The 26,464-nt window shown below is 44.7% G+C and overlaps 1 protein-coding gene and 1 long non-coding RNA gene across 2 annotated transcripts; both read right to left on the bottom strand.

Moving 5' to 3' along the window:
- Window positions 1-11,540, bottom strand: CCT6A (chaperonin containing TCP1 subunit 6A). Its single transcript, XM_081173040.1, has 14 exons — window positions 11,368-11,540; window positions 8,876-8,939; window positions 8,042-8,176; window positions 6,917-7,090; window positions 6,460-6,563; window positions 4,866-4,976; window positions 4,556-4,715; window positions 4,341-4,423; window positions 3,218-3,314; window positions 2,719-2,866; window positions 2,212-2,345; window positions 1,800-1,902; window positions 723-795; window positions 1-336 (listed from the first exon to the last, which is right to left on the bottom strand). The coding sequence occupies exons 1-14, from the start codon at window positions 11,499-11,501 to the stop codon at window positions 264-266; spliced, it is 1,593 nt and encodes a 530-aa protein (XP_081029166.1). The 5' UTR covers window positions 11,502-11,540; the 3' UTR covers window positions 1-263.
- Window positions 11,541-19,011: 7,471 nt separating this feature from the next.
- Window positions 19,012-24,484, bottom strand: LOC308574916. The gene is made up of 3 exons (XR_014002627.1): window positions 22,393-24,484; window positions 19,611-19,709; window positions 19,012-19,443 (listed from the first exon to the last, which is right to left on the bottom strand). It is a non-coding gene; the product is annotated as an uncharacterized lncRNA (long non-coding RNA).
- Window positions 24,485-26,464: the final 1,980 nt, after the last annotated feature.

Here is a 26,464-nt window from a genome sequence, read left to right on the forward strand (position 1 = left end):
CAGAGAGCAGAACTGTTTATTGGGTAGAAAGACAGTAACTTCAGATGTATTAAGTCAGTCAGTGCATGTAAAAAATAAATAGTAACAGAAGCTAACAATTTTAATCTGTGAGTGGCCAGAATTTCCCAAAGGAAGCTCCAATTCCTCGTGCTGGCCTGAAAATCCACCTAAATTGTGCAGGGAGGGATACAGGGGGACATCTTGAACTCGTTCCAGGGGCTGCTTGTAAGAGACACACTCTGCCCTCAAGCCAGCTTTTCAGCTCAGCCTTTGAGAGAAGACATCCCGGCACGCATAATTTCATCAACCAAGAGAATGTTGCTTGCAATGACAGTGCTAGAAGAGAAAACAGGGGGGAGGGGGAGGGAGAAGAAAGATTTCATTGATTGTGGAATGCAACCAACATCCTGCCTTCCTCCTTCGTATTAGTTCCCATACAGCCTTCTGGATATGTATGCTACATATTTGCCATCTCACAGAAACCCCTGAAAGCCCAATCATTTGTTTACCCATCCTCTGCCAACCAGGTTCCCCTCTAGCTGTTTTGGACTACAGGCAAAGTCTAGAGCAAAACCATCCCAGCCTGATGAAAAGGAAGCATTACTAAATGCAACTGGACTTGACTGCCCAACGGATCTGTGAAGGACTGCAAGCCAAGCCCTTTAAAAGCCAAGCGTTTCTTCATTTAACTGCCAACTTCTGCTAGCTGAAAAAGCATTTACCTTGAATGAAGAAGCTGCTTTTTAACATTGTAATTATCCCAAACTCCAGCTGCTGCCGCCAACATTGGCTCACCTGGAAAACACAAGAAAGAAATGTTTAAAAGGTAACAGCAATGCTGTAGCTGATTGACATACTTCAAACAGTAATGGAGACTGAACAAATTTATTCACAGGCTCGTGTGCTTTAGGCTGTGAAGCCTGGGTTGAATTCTGCCTTGAGCACACAAAACCTGAAGTGAAGCCTAGAGAAGCTAAATGATGACCTACATCTTATTCCAAGAGAGGTGGGGGGAGGCAACAGTGGGCTTTTATAAGCAGCTACCTTACACCAAAGAACTTCTACCATTGGCCCACCTCGTTCAGAACTGTAACCACCCTAATTAGCTGATCTACAGTCCCTTCAGCCGTTCTTAGGACTCCTATGAGCCCAAACAGCCACCGCTCAGAGATGTTGGGGAGCGCTAGTCCAAAACCATGGAGCTGGGGAGGAGTAAGCAACTTTTGCTCTACACAGGTTGGCAGCGGCTCTCCTTGGCTTCATATAGAGACCTTTCCCAATCCTACCTGGAGATGGTGGGGACTAGATCTGGGATTGGTCATTTGCCATAGTTCTCAATGCCCAGGTTTTCTATAGTTTAGAATTTACTCTGTTCTTTGGAGGTCGGACAGTCAAGAACACCTCACAGAGACCAGTTGGACTTTATTTTTTTTAAAAAAACCCCAACCCATTTCATGCCTGCATAAAGGAAGAGCTGACCCCCAACCAGTTCATACATACAACTAACCCCATCTCAGGGGTTTCCACAGAGGTAAGCATGTCAAATGAACCGGTTTAGACCGAGCTGGAATTCTGAACAGCTCTCCAGAGGCTGGGTTCTGAGTTAGTAACTTAAATAGTTACTCAGAGCCACACAAAGAATACTTTAAAGTCAAATAAGCAGTTTTGGGGGCTCCTCAGCCAACTTCTCCTCCACTTCCACCAAGTTTGAAATCCAGAAGGGCTTCGAACAATACATCAGGGTCCCAGCCCTTCTTGAGATCAAGCCAACCTCCATTTTACTGCACTTTTTCCCTTACCAGAGTTGAGGTCCACACCAGTCAGCTGCCCGGACTCTGCGTACTCAGCCTGAACTTTCACAAGCGTTTCTTGTGGATCATAGCCAGAGTTCTGAGCAAGTACCTGAGAAAGAATCACAACACAAAGAAAATTCAGGTTTCTCCCCACAACTGCCAACATTCATGACACATGTCACTTCAGATTTCGATCTGTCCTCATCTTCCTTTTAACCTGCCCTTCCAGCTGCATTCTCTTCCCTCTGCAACTGAAGCACCTTTGGGAGATTTTATTGATCGTTCTCCCCTTAACCTAGCCTTTGCCAGCCTGGTGCATTCCAGATACAACTTCCATCAGCCCAGCTGCCTTAACCACTGGGTAGAAAACTAAGTAAATTTAACATCTTAAATTGATTTATTTCCCCATCAAGCAGACCTTTGGAATGATAAGCAGAGCATCAGCAAAAGCTTGGACTCCCAGCTGGGCTCTTCCTTTCACACTGGGCTTATGCTTCACGAGGGCATCAGCTATAGCCACCTCCACGGCTCCGGCACCCGGGACCACACACCCTGCAAAAAGGACAATGTGACACAGCATTTAAACACCACATTGGCTTTGAATTCAAGGCAACATGTACATCCTTTTGACTATTATATGTTTGTTCCTTTCAACTGTAACATTCTGCTGCTCATTGTTTTACAAAGGGTTGCACAGGACTGTTCAAATTACATATTTTGGACTCTCTCTTATATTATTTACAATACAGAATTCATATTCTTATTTCCACACCAATTGGGGCCTTTTGTGGGGGCCCCTCCCCCCTTAGGTATTGAACCACCACCACCATTGCTAGAGAAGATGTAGCAAAATCAAAGTTTCCCCTTTTAACCCACCATGCCCTGCCCATCAAAGCCTTATTAAGTGCTTCTAATACCCACTCACCATCCTCAATGGCATTTTTGACAGCACGTAATCCATCCCGGACGGCATCCTTGATTTGTGTCAGCGTGTGCTTATTCGGCCCCTTGATCAACAGCGTCACAGAACGAGGGTTGTCGCACTTTTCAATGAATGTGAACTTCTCCTCACCCTGGGGCCAAGAAGAAGAGGGAATGAATTACTTGAGTGTTATAAATGCCACAACAATCTACCAGGCTCCAGCAAAGGCACCCCACTGACTATACTCCCCGAGATGCTTTTATTTATTTTTAACGCAGTGGTCCAAGTTGCATTTTCCAATTAACTGAGCAACAAAACAAAATTGTGTAGTACTACTTGGGGGGGGGGTCTTACCACCATTTGGCAAAACTTAAACAGGTACTGAAGCCTTCACTGATCCAGAAGGCATTAGAAGACTTCATTTGGGAGTTTCCCAATTTGCAACACTTGCCACAGAAACAAAACTGTTGCCAGGAATGTGAAAGGGGAAGGTGACACATACCAGTGTGTATTCGTAGACGAGTCCTGCATGTCCCAGGCAGTCCACAGAAAGGTCTTCCACAGAATTCATAGCAACGCCTCCACAAGCAAGGGTCAACCTAGGAGGTGGGGAAAAGCCATGTTTCAGCATTTAAGGTCACGCGGTTGAACCTAACCAATAACACTGGTTGACTGGCTTCTTGAAAGCTGCCTGCACTATCTCGGATGTAGTGTTGGACTCCAACCCCCACCATCCCTGACCACTGGGCCATCCCTGATGCGAGCTGCAGTACATCATCATCTAGAGGGCACTAGGTACCCATTCCTACTAAAGAATAAATTCAGCTTGGCTAAACACAACTAACTGGAGTCAGCAGTGCTAAGTTATATTGGAAGCAAAGATTCACTGAAACCAGTGCTGATGGGTCTTCCAATTGCACTTAGAATCATGGCACAAGAGAAGTCTACCCTCCTCCCAGAGCTGCTGTGCATCACTCCAGCACAAGGAGTATCCCTTTTCGCAATTGTCTTATGGCAGTTCCATCAGGCCTTCTCTCCCCCTGACCAGAGACCAGCTCAGCAGCAGCCAGGACAGCTGGCTCCATGTGGGAGAAGTGGGCCCTTTCCACCAACTCTGCCCAAGACCATTTCTCTCAGGCTCTTCCTCAATTGTTTCCAGAACAGCCGATCACTGTAAGAACTACTATATGCTAGATCTGCAATGCTTGCTGATTTGCCACCAGGCCAGGTTCTATAAGTAGACACAGCTGTCAATAATTTGGGACCAATCTACTTGTAAGATTGCCTTTCTCATATATGCCCTCTTGAACTGGCACTGCTACAGGTGCCCCAAAATATCCATTCCACATTTCTAACTTCCTGATTGTTGACATCCAGCAGGTACCTGCACTGTTTTGTGTGTTTTTTTGGCACCTGCTAAAAACATTTTTATTTACACAAGCCTTACCAAATATATAGAATACTTTTTTATTTTTGACTGTTTCGTTTTTACAAAAAAAAATCTTGTTGTTTTATTCTTTTTGTAAACTGCTTTGAGATCTTGCACAATCAAGTAGTAGATAAATCTTATGAACTTTATAAAACTGGTGCCCAAGATGTTTCCTCCCACCCTTCCAGAAACTGACCTCTCCATGTTCCTTCGTTTTGCTCGGCGCAAAGCGACGATTCCTTCTTTTGCAAGAGCATCTAGGGAAAAAGGGTCAATCCCCTGAAAAAACAGAAATTAATATTATTTTGAAATGTTACAGATTGTAGTTTGAAAGACAACTAATGCAATGAGAGGTCTATTCTTAGAAAACTGTCCCAATCAATTCTGAGCTCCTCACTCCAACTATCTCACCTTTTGGTTGATTACTACAAAACCTTTATTTGTCTCTCCAACCACAGTTCTTTTCAAGTCTATTATTTTCTTCACTCTATCTTCAATGAACTTCCGTTCCGCTTTAACTAGCTTCTCTCTTTCTTCTGCGCTTTTATAGAAAAATCCAGAATTCACCTCTCTGGGAACAGAAAAAACATGATTGGAAACTCACCACAGTAAGCACATAGGTGGAAGCACACTCAGGTGATACCAAAAATCTCCTCCCATGAATGTGAAGACCAGACCAGCCTACAGCCAATTAAGCCTGCCACCCTCAATGCATACGTACGTTTTTTCATATTCTAGTGATACATTGCAAGTGAGAATGTAAGCATCTTCAGCTCTCTTCTTCATGTCTGGATGGCGAGCGCCGTGATCCAAGACAAGTCCCCTGATCAGCCTGTTAAGAAGAAGTTTTTATTTTATTTCATGTATTACGGTATTTTATTGAGAATTTTGTCCTAGGTTAATTAATTTGATATTTAATTCTGCTGGTCTAAGGAAAAGTCATACAGTGGTACCCCGCAAGACGAACGCCTCGCGAGACGAAAAACTCGCAAAACGAAAGGTTTTTTCGTTTTTGAGTTGCCTCGCAAGACGAATTTCCCTATGGGCTTGCTTCGCAAAACGAAGCTTGCCCCGCAAGCTCCGGCGGGGAGAAGCGATCTTCTCCCCACAGCCCCAGGTCCGGGGACAGCGGGAAGCGCTTCCCGCTGTCCCCGGACCTCTTTTGAAGCAAGGGGCGGCGGGGAGAAGCGATCTTCTCCCCGCAGCCCCAGGTCCGGGGACAGCGGGAAGCGCTTCCCGCTGTCCCCGGACCTCTTTTGAAGCAAGGGGCGGCGGGGAGAAGCATCCCCCCGCAGCCCCTTGCTTCAAAAGAGGTCCGGGGACAGCGGGGAAGAAGCGATCTTCTCCCTGCAGCCCCAGGTCCGGGGACAGAGCGACGCTTCCCCTCTGTCGCCGGACGGTCTCCATAGCAAACGCATTGATTGATTTTCAATGCATTCCTATGGGAAACCGTGCTTCGCAAGACGAAAAACTCGCAAGAAGAAAAAACTTGCGGAACGAATTAATTTCGTCTTGCAAGGCACCACTGTATTACAAAGGAAACTCCCCTCCAATATCATCTTTCTTTCTTTTCATTGAATGTTTCCAATCCCAGAGCGGGGAAACACAGAATAAAAATAAACAGAGGAGAACAATACACACTAACTACAAAATAATTTAAATATGACCAATAAACAGCTAGACAATTCTATTGTAAACAAGCAAAACTACAGCAACAACAACTAGTATTTCCAATTTAACCAAATACCTAGGTAGGAACAAAGACTTTGGGTCCCTTCCAACTCTGTGTTTGAATCATCAAATCATAAACTGATTAAAACAAACTTTGTGTCTTGTTTATTCTATGCACAGCCACCTGCTTTCTACTACCACCCTGACTCCTAATACGTGGCAAACAATTTAGACCTGTATCCATTCCAGACTTGGGCAGGCTACCAAATATGCAGCATACCGCTAGGAGTGTCCACAGCAGGAACTTTCATTTTGCATGGTGTCTGACTCCATTGGCCACTGTCAAAGCCAACACAGAATTCATCCATGCCCTTAAGCTTACGCCAGTTTGACTCTCACAGCTCAGAACCTCTAACTGAGACCATTTGGAGAATGGCATCCATTGCACAGACAAAGAGGAGGCTGCTAGCCACGGCATAAATGCCTTCTGTCTCTTTGCCACATGGAAAGAGTTAAGCATGTTGCCATCTCCTCAGCAGCAGAAAATGCAACACAGTGGCAGCTGTGTGATTTCCAGTAGGAAGGCAGTGGAAGAAGAAATGTAAAGAACGATTTAAAGAACAGACCCCTTCCATTGTACCTACGCTGTGTCTGTTTCAGATTTGTGCTTCATCTCCATTATCTCCACCATGTACAGGTCTATTGGTTCTTCTGGTTTTCTGATGGCCAAAATGGCATCTACGACGGCCTGGAAAGAGAAAAAGCAGCCCCCATCAAAGGCCACTCCAAGACCTAGCAAGCCTCTCCCCAAATATCTACCCTCTGCTGATGCAGTGGGAGCTTAGCGGCCATAAGACTAGGAGGAAGGCCAGAACACCAATGGTAGGTGGAGCCAGAGGCAATGAGGCAGAGCCACCTCCTGATTGGTTGCAGGTAAGAAGGCCAGCAGGTGTGGCCAGGCTGAGTAGAGGCTGGTGGGGCAACCCCCCCCCCTCACCCTAAAGGACCAGCCTCCACTGCTGCTCTCCTTCTAATCAAAACATGAAAGCTCACCTCTTTTTCTCCTGAAGCAGAAAACTAAGAGGGCTCTTGAATGCTCACCTCTGTAAGGATATCGGCAAGCTCAGCATGGACCTTCGTGCGGAGGGAGGTTCGGGCCACATCCAGGAGAGTCTCCCGGTCCATTTCCTTGACCACTTTGACTTGCTCCAAGACCTGGAGGGCTTTTTCCTTGGCAGCTTCAAACCCTTCCGTGACTATTCGAGGGTGCAAACCCTAACATCAAAGCAAGCAATTAAAAAAATTCTGCACACTTCCACCACCCTCTTAATATTTTCAGTCATGCGCTATTGGGCAAAGCAGGGGGGGGCATCAACCATACTGGAATCTCACAACGTAACAGATCCACAAGATCATTCAAAAACGGATTGAATGGAGTAGGGACAAGAACATACATCCTTTCCTAACTCCCCAGGTAATGAGTATATCCTTATAAGCCTTAATACGGCAAAGAAGCCTTCCACAAGAGCACCATCCAATTTCTGCCATAACTTGACCCTGGAGATCAGAATCAAAACCTGCCTTTAAATCTGTGAAGGCAATAAAAAGTTTCCCCTGCAAGAATCTTGTCAATTTTTCATCAAGGAACAAGTCTGCTCCCAAGGATCAACTGTCCTGCCCTTTTGAATACATTTGAAAGGAAATATGTTCCTTGCAATGCAGAGGGTAAAGCACAGGTTACTCTAGCACAGAGTTATGCCAAGGGAACTACAGAGCTCACTTGGGTGTTCACCGTGCAATGGGATTTGAAGGCTCCATAAATTTTCACACAGACAACTGTTGATTACACCACAAAGAAGCAGATGTATGAAGAAAGCAGCCTCCCCCAAACTGCTGACCTTCAGCTGTTTCGGACTGCAACTCCCATCGGCCCCTGGTCTAAAGAAACATAGAAGTCCAGCTCTGCGGTAAAGATGCCAGACAGATGAGCTCCACCCCTTCCAAAAATATATATTCTAGTGTCAGAGACTACAGCAGAAATTCCTCCTGTATCATCCATTTCATCTTTATCCAAAGGCTTGTGCCAGCATCACTAAAACGATGAAACCTCACAAGTGAATTTATTTAATCTGAAAATAAAGAGTAGCCCAGCACCTAAAAAAACCCCAAAACAAAACAAAACAAACAGCATAGGGCAAATAAAAAAGTAAGAAAGCTGCCACACACCTCTGAAATGTAGAGATCTGCCTGCTTGAGCAATTCCCCAATGATGAGAACATTGGAAGTGGTCCCGTCGCCAGTGATGTCATCCTGCGCTGTTGCTACTTTGGCAATCAAGGAGGCCGTCGGGTGCTGGATTTGCTGCGAGATACAAGGGGAACAATAACCAAAAGAGTTATCCCTCATCAGTGTGCTTTCCCATCAGCCCAACACTGAGCCTTGCATACGTATTTTCCGCATCTTATGCCACGATCCGAACCAGAGAAGGAACCGGGCTTTGATGGTGAACAGTCACTTCAAAACTGCATGTTAATTTTCATATATTCTGAGGTAAACAAAGATATATCCCAATGCAACCATGTTAAACAGTTGAAAGAGGAAAATGAATGAAAGCTATGTTCCAAAGTATAAAAAAGACACACCCTAAGAGTGATCCTTCAAGAAGATCTGCCATTCCCTAATCTGGAGGAGCCTTCCAGTTATTGTTGGGATCCCCATCATCATCCCCAAATGTTGACTGTGGTGGCTGATGGGAGGCAGAGCTCAGCAGCAACTGAAAGGCTGGACTAGACATCTGGGGTTGTACCCAACTAAAGTCATATGCAATTAAGTTACTGATATCAATGGATCTAAGATTATCAATTTAAATGGGTGCACTCTGAGGACTTAGTTGGATACACCTCATGGTTTTAAGGTTGCCTATAATCTTCCACGTTATGAACCTCTGATGGGCAGTTATGTTCAACCTGCTGCCAATTCTTCATGCCTACAGTTACCACCACAAACCTCCAGATTATGCCAATGGCATCTTAGTGGACTCCAGGGGAGAGAAGAACTCACCATCTCGTGAAGCAAGACGTTGCCATCTTTGGTAAGTTTGATATCTCCAGCACCAGACACAAGCCTGTGTGGGGACAGAGCACAGCCATCAACCCTCTGGTCCCAGCCTCCTCTTGCTGAGGACAGGAGGTGATTATAGCGAAGTCATCCCTGCTGCAGCCAGCATATGCAAAATGACTCATTTTTTAGGTAAAGGGATCATGCCACAACCAGATACTAGTCCTTCTTTTGGGAAGGATGAGGAGCAATGTTGGAGCTGCTTCTAAGCACCTCTGCCTGCCCACTTGTGAAAGGCCAGGTGGGTCCTTGTAGCTGTGTACAAGATGAACCCTGCTGGTTCAGACCAAAGGCCTATCTAGGACCAGCATTCTGTTCAAACCATGGCTAACCAAATGCCTCTGGCAAGCCTGAAAGCAGGATATGAATACAAACAGCCTCTCCCACTCATGATGCCCTAGCAATTGGTATTCAGAGGCATAGTACACCAATACTGGAGGTAATATGCAACCACGGACAGGCTTATCCTCTATTTTGGGAAAGGCTAGCCAAAAATTGCTGCCCCCCACTCAGTACATAAGAAGCTGTCTTATACCAAGTCAGGACATTTCTCCATCTAGCTCAATTGTTGACGCTTACTGACAGCACCTCTCCAGTTTCAGACGGGGATCTGCTCCCCCCTGCCCCACCCAAGATCCATCAACCAGCCCCTGCTGCAAAAGACATACATTTAGAATTAAGTAACTAGAAGACTAAGATTTTATTTGGAAGCCAAAACGGAACTCAGACCTTTTATACAAAAACCCACTCCAGGACACCCCCATCCAGTATAATTTAGGCACAAGGGGGTGGGTAGTTTATTGCCTATTGTTAGAATTTGGAGTCAGAAATGTGTTTGTCTACTGCAAGCTGCCCAGGCAGCTAGCAGTAAGTATACTGCAAGTTGCTCAGAGATAAACTTTATGCCCACCCCTGTTGTGTGTGTGCTATATATATATATATATATATATATATATATATATATATGCTTTCGTAGATTTTCACGGGTACAGGAATGCAGGTTTTGGTGTCTTCGGGTGTCTTCCCGTGTAAGAGTTGGGGTGTCTAGGCGACGTTTCGACGAGGTCTCACTCGTCATCTTCATTTTTGGTGTCTTCGGGTGTCTTCCCGTGTAAGAGTTGGGGTGTCTAGGCGACGTTTCGACGAGGTCTCACTCGTCATCTTCAGATTGAAGATGACGAGTGAGACCTCGTCGAAACGTCGCCTAGACACCCCAACTCTTACACGGGAAGACACCCGAAGACACCAAAATGAAGATGACGAGTGAGACCTCGTCGAAACGTCGCCTAGACACCCCAACTCTTACACGGGAAGACACCCGAAGACACCAAAACCTGCATATATATATATATATATACACACACACACACACACACACACACACATGAAAACAAACAGGCCCAGGTTCCTTTCCTAATTTTCTTTGCAGCTGCTTTGCCTCACCAAACAACAGATGACTCCAGTACTCTTCGGAGTTGTGCAAGAGAGGGAACTCTTGACACATTTGAATGATCATCACATATGGTCAAGTCATACTATGGATGCATCAAGCCCACTGCTGTCTCATCCAAATGACAGCAGCTCACAAAGAATAGATTTGTAATTGTGAATGGAAGTCCAAGATGAGATAAGTCTGTGGTACCAAAACAAATTATTTGGCTGAGCACATGCTCAGATACACCCTGCTCCTTAACTCGAGGTGTACAGCTCAGCCTGCACCAGCATTTTGTTCTGGCTCTATAGCTTGAGGATCTCAATGCTAGATAGTAAAAATCTTAAGCAAATCCATCAAGCCTGAAAGCCTATCCACCTCTGCTGTGGGCAATAGAGAGCCTGGTAGGCTAATGGCCTGACTCTGCTTCACCTCATACCCCCAGGGTAGTGGCAGATGCCATAGTATTACAGTTCAACATTTCTGGGGGGGGGGGGAGAGATTAGGAATCAATCAATAACGATAGCATTAATGACGAGTTGGACAATGGGAACCCAGCCAGATGGGCGGGGCATAAATAATAAATTACTATATATTATTACTCATTTTTCTCTAGAGCAGACCCACTAAAATTAATGGCCTACACTAGTTGTGCCATTATTATTATTACTATTTTTATTTATTACTCGCTCTTCACCCGAAGGTTCCTCTGGGCGGGTTACAACATTAAAGCATAGTATTTAAATCATCTTAATTCCAATGGGTCTACTATGAGCAGGGCTAACCAAATCATTGTACACATGCACACGCTGGTCTAGAGTCCCTAGCCGGCTCGGGGTTCATTGGCACGCTCTGCGCACGCGCCGCCATTTCCGCCCTCGAGCGCCACGCGGGTGGGCTGAGATCGACGTGGCCACGCCCATCCCGGCATCCACGCTCCTTCCCCTCCCCCCCCCGCGCCCACCGGCCTCCCCCATCCCCCCAATTCTTCCCCTCTCCTCACATCTTCATGGTTCCTTTAGGGCCGAGGTTGGTCCTCAGCACGTCCTGCAGGCCCCGCGCCGCGCTGATGTTGACGGCGAGAGCCGCCTGGGCCCTCGCCACCTCGGCCTTGGGGTTCAGCGCCTTCACCGCCATGTCGGCCGCCCGCCTCGAGGAAAAGGAAAGGGAGTGATAAGAGAAAGGGGCGTCCCCGCGCATGCGCAGGCGTCGACAGGGCGGGGGTTGTGGCGTCCTAGCCCCTTCTAGAATACTCCGCCGTTTCGGGGGCCCGCCTCTCAGCTCCCATTGGTCCGGCGTACCCGTCGCTCAGGAGGAAGCCGCCTCGGGCGCAAACGGTGGCGGCCTGGATAGCAGTTAGAGACGGTTGCTATGCAAAATCGTGGCAGGCCTCGGCCCCGGCGTTGGCAAACTAGGCCATGAATATGCATAAGCGCCTCGTGCTATATTCATGATGTCTTACTCTGAGGCAAATTAAGTGTTTCCCTTTAAGGATCTAAATAATTTTATATAAATAATTCATAGCACTAGTATTTATTTTTAACCTATGTTTAGGTTACCTAAACCTCACCTCCTCCTCACCTCCTTCAATATAGATACAGATAGATATAAAACGCAGTACTGATATACATTTTTTAATGAAATACACAAAAATATGTATAGCATAATGATTTAATATATAGTATCTCATGCTATGTCTATAATTAGTTGGGCATATTACTACATAATATGTTATATAAAGTACTGTATTTAATGTATTGGTGTAGCACGTAACACTTTTTAAATCCTACATTTTAAATACTAGAATTACGGGTTATATGTCTAATTTTATTTATTTGCAATTATTTGTGACCCACTCATTCTCTGATAAGTAAAAACACAACAAAATACCAAATAATTGAGAGTGGTGAAACTCAGGAGCAGTCCAAACAACTGGTGTCATTTTAGATCAAGGGTAAGTATGTATATTTTAACTTTTCCATCTGGCTTTCTTTATCAGTTAAATTTGCATCCTGATTGTTGAGCAGGGACTCCAAAGGGACTCAACAGCATTTCTAACAGCATTATTGATTTACTTAAAATGTTTCTGCCCTGCAGTTCATTGTGAAGGTGGTATGGAGAATGAAGAATTCAGAAGGAATTAGAAAGCGGACAAGCAGACAGTCTGAAAGAGTGTTTCAGTATGTAGAACCATGTGGCTTCTTGGGATAGAAGCAGCACAATGCAAGGATGTGAATTGGCAGACAGAAAGAAACAGAAGGGAAGGCTTTGAGAGCCGCATAGGACAGAACTGAGCCCTAGGATTACAATACTGACCATTGAGGAAATCCGCAAGATACATGCCCTCAGGGAATCTGTTTTTCCCCGCCAACGCACCAAGAAATGTAGCCTTATGAGGCTTTGCCCTCGGGTGGGAAAAATATTGCGCCTGGGAAAGGGAAGTGGGAGTCAACAGACACTCAAGGAATAGTTTCGGAGAAAAGGCTTTTATTTCTACCATCCATGAACTGGTAGAAGGAGCAAGTGTGATAAGTCACAAAAAGCATGCACAAAGTTCACAATCATGTGCACAAGCATATATATCCCTTCCATGCGGCAGCAGAGTTAAACTATGGAAGTCACTCCAACAGGTGGTGGTGATGGCCACCAGCTGAGATGGCTTTAAAAGAGGACTGGACAAATTTATGGAGGGAAGGGCTACCAATGGCTACTAGCCACAATGGCAGGTCCTCCCAAATGTCCTTATTTTCTAGGGATGTCACTGATTTAGAGAAACTGTCCCAGTTTCTGATTTGATCCCAGAATGTCCCACTTTTCCTTAGGATGCCCCTATTTGTTGAAAGGTATGGAGTTGTCTGACCCCCGAGCTGTCTGAAGGCAATCCTGTACTGCATAGGGAAGGTTTTTTAAAGGTTTAATGTTTTATTATGTTTTTATATATGTTGGAAGTGGCTGGGGCAACCCGGTAAGATGTGTGGGGTATAAATAGTAAAATTATCATTATGGAATGGGACATCCCTATTTTAATCGGAGAAAAGTTGGAGGGTATGCAATGGTTCTTCTCTGCCTCCACTGTTGGAGGGATCAATGCTTCTGAATACCAGTTTCTGGAAACCACAGGATGGGAGAGGGCTTGTGCTGAGGTCCTGCTTGCAGGTTTCCCACAGGCATCTGGTTGGCCACTGTGCAAACAGGATGTTGGACTAGATGGGCCCTCTGTGGCCTGATCCAGCTGCATGCTTTACCCCCAAAGAATTCTGGGAACTATAGTTTGTTAAGGGTGCTGGGAATAGTAGCTCTCCAATTGATAAATTTCAGGATTCTTTGGGAGGAAGTTGATTGCTTTAAATGTAGGGTGTGGATGTGGCTTTAATACAGTGGTACCTCAGGTTACATACGCTTCGGGTTACATACGCTTTAGGTTGCAGACTCCGCTAACCCAGAAATAGTACCTCGGGTTAAGTACTTTGCTTCAGGATGAGAACAGAAATCATGCTTCGGCGTCGCAGTAGCAGCAGAAGGCCCCATTAGCTAAAGTGGTGCTTCAGGTTAAGAACAGTTTCAGGTTAAGAACGGACCTCCGGAACGAATTAAGTACTTAACCCAAGGTACCACTGTAGTCCCATTTTGGCACCAGTCCTGTCAGCTCTCACCATCTGAAGTCACTAACAGAGGGTGTGATGTTTTAGAGATGTTTTTCACAGCAGATATTAATATTTAATATCTCATAAAGAAATATTCAACTTTTCTATAGCAGGTGTCAGTGTACACATTTTTAGCAATTTCCCGTATACTTTCAGCTTAGAATTCCATCGTGGTCCCTTCATGGTGTGATGTGCTTCAAGAAAAGAGGAAACAGGTACCAAAATCTCTCTTTCTAACTTTTCAGTAAGTTACATTGGTTACATTTTTATAGACATTTATTTCTTCTGTTTTTTGCCTTTGTTTGTGTAAAGGCTTTGTGTAAAGGCTTTGTGTAAGCAACCCTGTAAAGTTAGCTACTGTTGTTATGCCCATGGATCAGGAATAGGAATCCTATGGCTCTTCAGGAACTGTTGGACCATTTTTCTTAATCATTGGTCATGTTGGCTGAAGGTGAAGGGAGTTGGTGTCTGGAAGTCCACAGGTTAGTCTCACCTGTGATAAAAGCTTTGTAAAATTAACTTAGATTCATTGCCATTCAGTTGGGCCTCATTCTGAGTCAACATGATTGCAGTTGGGATGTTTGACTAACTTAGAAGGAAGATTTTTTCCCAGGATGTGGTTGATGTTTTCCTAAACCACTTGAAGGGAAGCTCATACATCATTTTCCTTGCCCTCCCAATCTGTAAACTGCCCCCACATATTTGTCTATGATGGGCACTGGGTTTATCTGCACTGTGTGTATAGCCAACCAGTAGAGGGCAATGCAGCCATACCCAGTCAGGAAGTTTGTGTTCATACTTGGTTTACTGCACACTTACTGCGCTTCCTGTGCTGGGTTTTTAATGTATGTTCACATGAGGTTGTCCAAAATGCAGGTTGTTATAAGATACTACTGCTTGATGCTCTTTTTCTCAAACCAGCTTCATGATTGCTGGAATAGCCCAATTGGTAGATTGAGCATGAAACTATAATCTCAGGGTCGTGGGTTCAAGCCCTACATTGGGCAAAAGATTCCTGCATTGCAGGAGTTGGACTAGATGACCCTCACAACATTTTCTAACTCTACAATTTTATGATTCTGTGATTCATACCAGTTGTAATCCTGTAAGCCATTCATCTCTCTTTGCATAGGGAAAAACATCAGTGCCCTCTAGGTTGCTAATGTGAACACTCCCTTAGTCAGACCATCATATCCCTCTCTTATAATACTAGAACTCAGTGGAGCCATTCAATGAAGCTGAATGTTGGAAGATTTAGAACAGACGAAATGAAGTCTTTATACATGCAGCACATAGCTGAACTATGGAACGAACCCACTCTTGCAGGAGGCAGTGATGACCACCAACTTGATGGCTTTAAAGCAGGATTGGACAAATTCATGGAGGAAAGGGTTATCGTCTTTAGTGATCACTCATAGCCGAGTAAGATTGTCTTCCATGAACATGGTCTTAACGGCGTGTCCATAAGTGACTGTGGAGGTCAATTCTGGATCCACACCTCCTTCCACAGTGGGGGCATAGGTTTCCGGGTGGGAGTTGATAATGGAGAGGGCTTGCCAAATATGCCTTCCTCTTAGTTCGTTTCTCACTTTTGTCCTGAGTTCGAGAGTCTTCAAAATCCATGGGTAAAGGCTGTTGTCCAACTGGAGCACTCACAGACCAGTGTTTTCCAATTGTCAGTGTTTATACTACATTTGTTTAGATTTGCCTTGAGAGAGTCTTTAAACCTCTTTTATTGACCGCCAACATTATGCTTTCCATTTTTAATTTTGGAATAGAGTAGTTGCTTTGGAAGATGATAATCCAGCATCTGAACAACATGTCTAGTCCAACAAAGTTGATGTTGAAGAATCATTGCTTCCACATTGGTGATCTTTGCTTCCTCACATTGGTTTGCCTGTCTTCTCAAGTGATATGTAAAAAGATTTGGAGACACTCTTGATGGAATCTTTTGAGGAGCTGGAGATGGCATTTATAAGTGGTCCACGTTTCACAAGCTTACAATAAAGTTGGTAGTACAGTAGTTTTGTAAACAAGTGTTTTGGTTTTCCTGCAAAAGTCCCGGTACTCAAACACTCTGCACTTCAGTTGGGAGAAAGCTGCACTCACAGAGTTCAGGCAGTGCTGGATTTCTGCATCAATGTTGGCCCTTGTGGAAAGATAACTCCCCAGGTAGGAAAAGTGATTGACATTTTCCAAGGTTATACCGTTAAGTTTGATTTGTGGCGCTGCAGAGGGGTTGTTTTGTGCTTGTCAGTGCAGCACTGTGGTCTTTTGGATGTTGAGTGATAGGCCAAGCTTTTTGTAAGCTTCTGCAAAGATATTTAGGATGGTTTGGAGGTCATCCTCTGAGTGTGCACACACTACGTTCTCATCAGCATATTGAAGCTCTATGACGGAAGTTATGGTAACCTTACTCTTTGCTTTCAGCCTACTAAGTTAAAGAGCTTTCCACCTGTTTGATATATGATATCTAGCCCGGTGGGGAGTTTCCCTTTGACAATGTGTAGGATCATAGCAATGAAAATAATAAATAGAGTTGGGACGATAACACATCCCTGTTTAACACCTCATCCCGCTGTGAATGGTTCACTTTGAGAGCCATTGTTATCTGTGATGGTTGCTGTCATAATATCGTGGAGGATGTTCACAAATTTATCTGGGCAGCCGAAGGACATGCCACAGGGCATTATGATTTACAGTGGCTATAATTGGCTACTAGCCACATTCTGGAGATAGTATGCCTCTGAATATTGCTTGCTGAGGAACACGAGTGTGCTGTTGCACTCTGGTTCTGCTTGCGGACTTCTGAGAGGCATTTTTATGTAAACTGCTTAGAGATTTTGATGATTAAGTGGTATATACGGTAAATCCTGTCTATATAAATTATCTGCTGGGCCAGTGTAGGAACAGGATGCTGGATTAGATTGACCTTTGGTCTGATCAAGAATCAGGGCTCTTCTTGTACAAGCATTTGATTCAAAAACTCAGTTTTCTACCTTTCTCTCCTTCTCTGGCTAATAACAGCTTTTGGGGGGCAGAGAACAATTGATATTTGTTTGGGATACGGTGTAGGGAAATGAGTTGAAAAATGAGTTGGAACTGCAGTACTAATTAAAATTCTTCCTCTCTTATGGATGCTTTTAATCATTAATAAAAGAGTGGTACGGGGGGATTGGGAGATCCAATCACAGAATTCCTACATTACATCTAGTTTTGTCCGAAGTCCAAAACAAAGCTGAACTCTGGAATCAGTTTCAGGGCCAAACCTAAGCTCTGGAAGACTTAGCAAGCAATAAAAGAGCTTTTCATACATGTGCAGAGTGCTCTTAGGTTCCAAGAGCTACTTATGTAGATCAGTTATATTGCAGTCTAAAAGACACAACGCGAAAGGAAAAGCAATTGGAAGGCAGAAAGGGGAGAAAGCAACCTCAGACACTAGCTCTTAGTTATAAACTTCTCATAAGGAGCAGCTGCTGGAATGGAAATAATTCAAGGAGCCCAATGCTAATGGAGAGGCCTTGCTTCTTTGTGCTCCCTCTGCTGTGACCTGTTGAAGTGGCTGCTTCTGGGGGACAGTTGATGGAGTGAAGGTCCAATGGAGCTGGTCTTTTAGCAGAACTGATGGAGCAGGCCTGTTTTCCTCCTCTGCCGCTGCTGCAGCCAGGCAACAGCTAAGAGAAGGTGAAGCCTGATGGAGTTGGCTTCTCAGCAGAGCCAATGGCCACCTAAAACTTACAAACGGGGAACTCTTACTTACAAGTACTGAACTGATTATTGCCTTAATAACGATCTCTGTCTTATTTACGACAGAGATCTTTATTAAGGCAATTATCAGTACAGACTCAGCAGCAGACACAGTGCTCAGGAGTCATGATCCAGGAACAGGATGAGAAGTTCCAAACCGGAAAGAAGTAACAAAGATGTCCCAACAAGTTTCCCTGCCCCCCCCAAACTTGTAAAGACATGCTCACTCCCTGTTCCCTGCACCCTGCACCACTGCACGGGGGGGGGGGGGGGGAGACCTTGGCCCTCCAGTGGTCACTGAACTACAGCTCCCATCAGCCCCACCAAGCATGGCCATTGGCCAAGGATGATGGGAGTTGGAGCTCAGCAACATCTGAAGAGCCCAAAAATCCTCACACCCATATTTATCATACAGTCATCTTAGCAATGCTGAGAAAGTTATCTGCAATCTTAACTGTAATAGTTGTGCCGGTTTAACACACATTTAAACTCTAATTATCACTGACAGCAATCTTTGCATCTCATTTCAACTCCCAACTTAAGATTTTCTCCATTATATACCTGCCAACTAAGATTTTGCTTCCCGCATATGGTGAAATGGGTGTGAGTCCACAAAAGCTTCATACTGTAATAAATTGGTTAGTCTTTAAGGTGCTACAAGGCTCTTTGTTGCTTTCACACGCAAAAGTGGGCCCTTTAAGAGTGACAGTGACAACAAGAGGTCCATTGCCATGGCATTATTAAAGTGCAATACAGCTAAATTTCCATTCTGTTGATTTCAGTGGGGTATGTTTAACTCTATCATGGTGAAATCAACAACATTTAGAATTCCATTAACCATGCGAGGGATCATGTCCTACATCTGATTGATGTGAGTTTTGCTCTGATACAGTGGTTCCCAAAGGGGGTGGTACTGCCCCTCTGGGGAGTGTTGAGATCACTTGGGGGGCACTAAGAGGCAAGGGGGCTGCAGGGTGGCGCTGGGGGCATAAATGACTATCAGACTTTAAAAAGCTGGCATCACAGGATCCAGTTTATCAGTTTTGTTGAGTTAATTAAACTAAATGCTGTAGGTGTAATTGGATTTTGAATAAATGTGCAATTAATTGTTACAGTTTTGCATTTTACTGTGTTATTATTTTCCTTAGTGGGTCATGTAAACCACTATTCTGAATAATAATAATAATAATAATAATAATAATAATAATAATAATAATAATAATAACAACAACAACAACAATTTATTTATACCCCACCCATCTGGCTGGGTTTCCCCAGCCACTCTGGGCGGCTCCCGATTGAATATTAAAAACACAATACAGCATTAAACATTAAAAACTTCCCTAAACAGGGCTGCCTTCAGATGTCTTTTAAAAGTAGGATAGTTGCTTATTTCCTTGAAATCTGATGGGAGGACGTTTCACAATAATAATAATAATGCCTTTTATAGGGGAGGAGGCACTGGGAATGAGTTTATGGGATCAAAAATTTTGAGAACCACTGCTTTGATACATGTCTTGAAGAATGGACTGCAATGATAATTCATAATCCATCCAATGACTGGTGGATTTTCTCCTCAGATTGGCCAGTATACCTGGATCCTCTTTCATTTTTTTTTAATGGAAGGAATGTAGATTTGCTGGCTTGAAGGAGTCACATAGAGCTAATTGTCCCACAGGAACTTTGTCCTGTAGAGGAAAAAAAACTTTGATCATGGAAAAAAAATTAGATAAATTCCTGCCCCTATAATTCCTGTTTATTAGCCCTGATAACAGGAATTGAGCTTCGATGTCCAAACAGGCAGTATACCTCTGGATACCCAATGCTGGGACCCAGTACATGGGGTGGCCATTACCTTGGTGCCTTCTTGGTGATGCCATCTGCTTCCAGAGTGCCTGGGTGGCCTTTATGGGAATTCTGGCTTTTGTGAACCTTTCTTGCAGTGCTGTTTAGTCTGAAAGAAGCAAGTTGATGGTGAATGTGCTATGCTGATATCCTACCTCAAAACAGGGAGCTGAATTAAAAGCCCCTTGAAATACAATCTAAGAGGTCACTGCCTCGAACTGAAATTAAATTTCAAGAAGTTTTGAGGTTGTGTTCTGAGCACCTTGGAAGCTTTTTGGGGATTCGTCTGTAGGAAGAGAAAAGAAAAGAAAAAAGTAGGAGCAGATAAGCTTTCCTTCCTTGGTCCTGAGTTGCAAGGGAGGGGGTCGAGGGTGTTTGTGGGTAGCCCAAGACACTTGGTCAGTTAATGTGAATGTGTTGCACAGAGCACATCCCAGGATTTTCTCCAGTGCATCTGCGCTCCTGCATCTCAGTTCACTGGAGTTAGAAAGAAAGTTTGGAAACTTCCAAGTGGAGGTGCAGATTCCCCAGCTGCTGATAAGCTAACTTTGCTGCTACTTTAGACCAGAGCTTCCTAAACTATGTGTCACGCAACACATTAGTGTGCCGGCTGCGGTGAGTAGGGGCTGGAAAGGGGTTAGTTTAACCTCTGGTTTGCTAGTAAAACTGAATTACAGTGTCACGAAATGATGTGTCACCAATGTGAGAAGTTTGGAAAGCTCTGCTTTAGACCTTCTAGTCTCCTCAGATAAAACATCCCTGAGTCCTTCACTTGAAGGATCACCTCACCCCACATGTATGTGCCCACTCTCCTGCCTCTATGGAACAGGCACTTTGACAAGGGCCATATCATATTCATTCCGCACTTGCAAAGAATCAGTCCTGCAATGTGGTAGCACTTCAAACTCCCTGTCTATTGACATCAGGCGGGAGCCTATTGTTTTCAGTACCTGCTGGAAAAAAATTTAGGCAAGCCCATCTAAGTATGTATGTATGTTTGTTGGTTTAAAAGTTGCTGGCTTTATTTGTATTTTTTTAATATCACTTCAATATCAGCTTGTTTTGTATGCTTGACGAATGGTTTCTGTAAACTGTTTCAATGGCATTGTTGATTAGTATAGAAAACTTGTTAGATAAATAAATATGACCACATATTTATTTTTTTGAGTCTTGCAGGGCTCAGCATAACCACTCTTGAACTCTGCAGCCAGTTGCCTTTTCGGCCCATCAGCCTTCCCCCGCAGCTCTCCTATTTGTGATATTCCATCCTGTGTCATCTGCAAAGGCCTTAAGTCTGATGGATTGGAATGTATCCAATATTCACCCTACTCAGAGTAGACCCATTGAAACGAATGGCTATGACTGAGCTTAGCTCTGTCCATTTCATATGGATATCACCTGACAATCTCTCTTGCAGACTTTGCAAGTTCAAGGTGACTTATTCCAAGAAGAGATCTGGAGCCTATTATTTCTAATCTCCACCTCCTCGCCTTTCTCACTCTGCCGGCTCCTCCTGAGCCAATCAGGAAGCTTCCAGGGCTGGGTTGGAGGGGCTCCTCCCTCCCAAAGTGCAAAATTACACCTCTCTTTCCTAAGCCTCGCTCTGTAAACAGCAGAGCCCTTTGCTTTCATGTGTGCAGCGATTAAAAAGGGGGAAAGGAAAAACAGAGGAGGATTGTCGCTTACTCAGCAAAAGCTGGTTTAGAAAATGTGGCCGGCTTCCAGATTGCTGGGTGCATTTGCATCGATGTGACTGAAGGGCTTCACTGAGCCTTCTCTCGCCTGCACAGCCAGGAGGTGCCCGGTATTGACATCTAAAATTGCAGCAGGCTCCACAGTCCTGTAAGTTGCCGGCTGTTTGAATTTGGGGGTGAGGGTGGTGGTTTCTTTTTTTTCCCCTTTCCCAGATTTTCTTTCTGTTTTGCTTCCTCCAACTTTGTGGTTCCGAGTTTGCTCCTTTGATCTGACAGTTGGCACAGGGACTCGCCTTCTGGACCCCTCTGCTGGTGGCTAATTTTTTTGCAGGAATAAAAAAAGTGCAGGGCCTCTCTGTGATGAAGGGATGAATGAATGATGCAATCCTGAACAGGCAAAGCATCAGCATCTGTCCTGATGCATGCAGGATGTTCAGGATGCCTCGCTCTGAGGTTCTGCTTTCCCTCTGAGGAAGGATGGGTCAGAGAGAAGCTAAATTCAAACTATCAACAGTACTGGTTAGAAACAAACAGAAATTTCAACTTCCATATAAATTGTCTGAGGATAGCAGGTAGATCCTGCTTCTTAATACTAAAGAACAGCTGGATCAGACAAAAAGTCCCATCTAGTCAAATAGTGTCTAGCCAGACAATCTTTCCAGGAAGCCCTCAAGAAGCGATGGTGATTCCAGTGATTTGGCTGTCAGAGGTATGCACTCTCTGACCATGGAGGTTCTCTGAGTCAACTTTTGCCAACTTGGTGGCATCCAGCTGTTTTGAACTACAACTCCCATCAGCCCCAGCCAGCATTCTGGCTGGGGTTGATGGAAATGTAGTCCAAAACAGCTGGATGCCACCAAGTTGGCAAATACTACATTAAGCTATTGTCACTAAAAGTTCTGTTATCTTTTATTTTCCATTGATTTTTCCCTATCATTTTTAAAAGCTACACACTGCATTCCTAACCATCCTACTCAGAAGTAAGTCCCAACGAATCCTGTGGGGCTTACTCCCAACAGGTAAGTAAGGTTAGGACCACAACCTTAAGCTACTTAGTTAATTGCACACTGAGTGAAGAAAGCAGTTCAGGTCTTTTACCCACAAGGGTGAGTGCATTAAAAGCCGATCTGAGTGAGGTCATCCGTGCCAGAGAGAAAACACAAGCTAATGTGGAGGGGAGGCTTTTTAAAAGGAAGACTATTCTTCTGGAAGAATAAATTATGTAAGAGCCCTCCCATTTCCCAAGGCTGCAATCCTGTACTCAGTTATGTATGCACACAGAAGGGCCCTCTTGTTCCAGCGGGAAGCATATGATGTAACTTGGTGTAGGATTGCAACATCTGTTTGTGTATGCTCTCTTCTCACTGAACTGTTTGCCCTTCTCAGCCTTTCAGCACTAAGGACAATGCCCCAGACTGGTCAGCAGTTCAGTGAGGGCATAGAAAGTGTGGGGCAGGGGAGATATGGACACCCAGCAAACTGCGATTCATAAGTAGACCACGGAATCACCCTGATTACAGGAAGCCTCTCCCAGATCCTGCTAATTCCGAGCTTTCCAGGACCTACTTGCATACAGGCTATTTTATGCCTCCACCAGGCCTAGAAACTTGAAGGTTTTCTTTTTAAATCTAAAGTTCTCAGGAAGCTGGGTTTCTTCCAAGGGCAGATACCAAATGCCACACAGAAAGCTTGCAGCCTGGCTGGAATCAGATTTTATGACTAGCATGGTATGACTTGTTTTCTGAAGATAGAAAAGGGGGAAATGAACACTTCTCATGCAATCTGTCAAATGCAAATCATAAATTGAAGTGTGCTGTAATTACTGGTTCACTTCAGAAGCTATTGTTGTTGTTGCTTTTTACCCAAGATCTGGTCCCAAAGTAGTTTATTTATTAAAATTATTGTGTTCATGTCCTACTTGTGGGCTTCCTTTGAGGAATCTGGCTGGTCCTTGTGGAAACAGGATGCTGAGCTCACCCTTCCCAAACACCCTATGCCAGAACAATCAAACAAACAAAGCAATCCAATTCATTCTCACTTCCCCCATTCTGTTTTCTTCTTTCATCCACACCCCTAGCAGACCAGGAATGGGACCATCACCTTATGTAGGTTTGGGTCTGGCCAATGTCTTTGTGGGAGACGGCTTAGGAACCACATGTTGACCACCTTGGGTTTTATGACAGAAGAAAAGTGGGATATAAATGTACAGAAATAAACAAAAATAAAGAAAATATAGTGAAACCACATAGCAAGAGGTGGTGACGCCCACTAGCTTGAATGGATTTAAAAGAAGGTTAGACAAAGGGTTTGTCCACACTTCTGCTTGTTCCATGCCTGGAAAGCAAGGGTCTACGAGGTTTTCTGTTTGCCCCACTGCTTGCCCCAGGAAAACCCACTCTTTACTGCTGGATCAGAACAAACGTCAATCCGCAGAGAACCTGACTGATGTTTGTTCCGATTCAGTGGTAAGGATCAGGTTTTCCTGGGGGAGAAGTGGTGAGACGAGCAGGTGTGGACGAGCTCCAAAACAGAGGAGGATAAGGCTAGCAATGGCTACTAGCCACAATGGCTATGTCTTACCTCTGCTGTATGCCTCTGAATGCCAGCGAGACTGATGGGAGTTGCAGTCCAAAACACCAGGAAAGGGGGGGGACAGGTTTGTGAAGTCTGTCCTAAGGTCATTTCTATGAAGGCATAAATAATAATAGTGAAGCAAAACACTGACCCCAAACCACATCTTTTTATTACTGTGTTAATAATAATGCTTCTTATTTCTACAAATCACAGCCTGTGACTGTTTGTAACATCTCTGTGTGCCCCATGAAATCCTGATCCTGCCCAACTCAGGGAGACACCAAACTAAATGCAACCTGCAATCCATGGATCATGGCCATTGAAGCGGTTGGCAGTTTCCCTCTTATCGTAATCCCAGGCAGCCAGCAAAAATCGGGAGGGGATTATCAAGGTCCTGGCTGGCCATTGGACATGGCTGTAGGAGCAGCATATGGTTCAGTGGGTTGCGTTGGCTCTTGCTATTGCCTGCAAGCTCCTACTTTTTCCATATACTGCTAGCTGAGTTGCTTTTGATGCCACAGAATACTCCTACACATCCAGAGTTCTCAAGGGAAAGATCTGAGCAGAAGGGTGTTGACAGTGCAGTTGCTGTGAAGGAAGTTTAGGGAAAGGACCATTTGGAAATCTCAAAAGTGTTTTGTATGCACCAGCTAGGGCTGATGGGAGTTGTAGTCTAACAGTATCTAGAGGACACCAGGTTGATGTTAACCCTCAATGTCCATGTTTGGAAAAATGAAAAATCCAGACTCATGGTTCTGACTGAGCAGCAGGACCTGTTAAGTCTCCATAACCTTCTCAACTTTTGCAAGAAGGAATGGCTTGTTGAAGAAGATCCTCTTGCAGTATGTCTGGCGCCAACGTCACTTTCTGGCAACCTCATCCTTGCCTTGCATCATATGGTCCTGTTGCAACCCAGCCTTGGACGGTGGGCGTTACATCATGATTTGAGGACATTATGACGCAGATGCCTTGGCACTGCCCTCCAGGGTCGCTCTTTCAAAACTGGCAGCCCAGCACAGAGCTCTGGGTTCTGGTTGGATGTTCAGCCTTCCCTAGGGCCTGGAAAAAACCTCAGGTAGCTGGGCCTGTTCCAAAGATGTCAACACGTGCCTTGCTGACTCTATTGTGCAATGATGCGTCACTGCGCAAGGTGTCCCAGCCCTGCCCCAGAGTCAAAGCTCCCTCCTCCCACCCCACTGCAGCTCTGCCTGGCTCAGAACCAACAGGCAAGTCAAGGCTGCAAAGCAGGCTATGAGGCCTACCAGGACAGCAAGACTGTTTCAGAGTCTGTCTGTATCCGCACCACAACAAATGTAAACCTCCTTCGTTCATAGCTGCACCCTACCCAGGAAACCCTGAGAACTGCAGTGTACATCTGGAGGGCAGAGTAGTGCCCTCCAGATGCTTCAGAATCACAACTCCCATCATCACCCCTGTCCGTCAGCTGTGTTGTCTGCTGGGGCTGATGGGAGTTGTGGTCCAACAACCACCATGTTGCTTGCCCCTGTATAGAATTCTCAAGACCAAATGATGCTTCAAAATATTCTTTGGACTTATCTATGGCAATAAAAGTGATGCGACAGCCAGTTCCTAGTCAGTTGTAGTGGTAACCGTTGTATCAGGGTATCATCAGGGGGCAATACAAGGAAATTGGAAGCCTCTAAGTCAGCCTTTCTCAGGCTTAGGGCCCCAGATATTGTTGGACTACAACTCCATCCCTAGCTACAAGGATCAGGGTCAGGGAGTTGTAGTCCAACAATATCTGGGGACCCCAGTTTGAGAAAGGCTGCTCTAGATACATGGGTAGTTGGTATGGGGCCCTCCATAAGTTGTTGGGCTACAACTGACATCACCCCTGACCATTGGGAAATGAAGTCCAACAATATTTGGAGGGAATCATATTGGCTACCCCCACTCCAATACTTTGGCCACCTCATGAGAAGAGAAGACTCCCTGGAAAAGACCCTGATGTTGGGAAAGATTGAGGGCACAAGGAGAAGGGGACGACAGAGGACGAGATGTTTGGACAGTGTTCTCGAAGCTACCAGCATGAGTTTGACCAAACTGCGGGAGGCAGTGGAAGACAGGAGTGCCTGGCGTGCTCTAGTCCATGGGGTCACGAAGAGTTGGACATGACTAAACGACTAAACAACAACAACAACACTCTTAAGAATATTCCCCAGGCAAATGCCATCCCTTGGGGGACTTAGTGTGGAGGGCTGTCCCGCCTTGATCCCTGGGGTGTTTATATAGAAGGGGGAGATACCTGACTTAGTACACATTTAAAAGTGAACATACCTAATTTGCACTTTCTGAAACAAAATGTGAACCGATGCACAACCATGCTTTTCAATTCACACTTTCCGAAATATTGCAATGCAGTTTTCCAGTCAAGTAATGTGTACAAAAATACATGTACTGAAGTATACATATAAGTGCATATATTAGTGGAAACAATATTTTTACAGTATTTTATAAGGGGAATTGTTCTGCAAAAATGTGCTTTCTTTGGGCATCCTTTGTGGCACCAAGGTGTGTCTGGCACCTTCACTATAAAGCTTTCATCCTATGCTGAAGACGCACCTCTTCACCCTGT

This window comes from Podarcis bocagei (genome assembly GCF_964188305.1).
Source record: "Podarcis bocagei genome assembly, chromosome: 15".
NCBI lineage: Eukaryota > Metazoa > Chordata > Lepidosauria > Squamata > Lacertidae > Podarcis > Podarcis bocagei.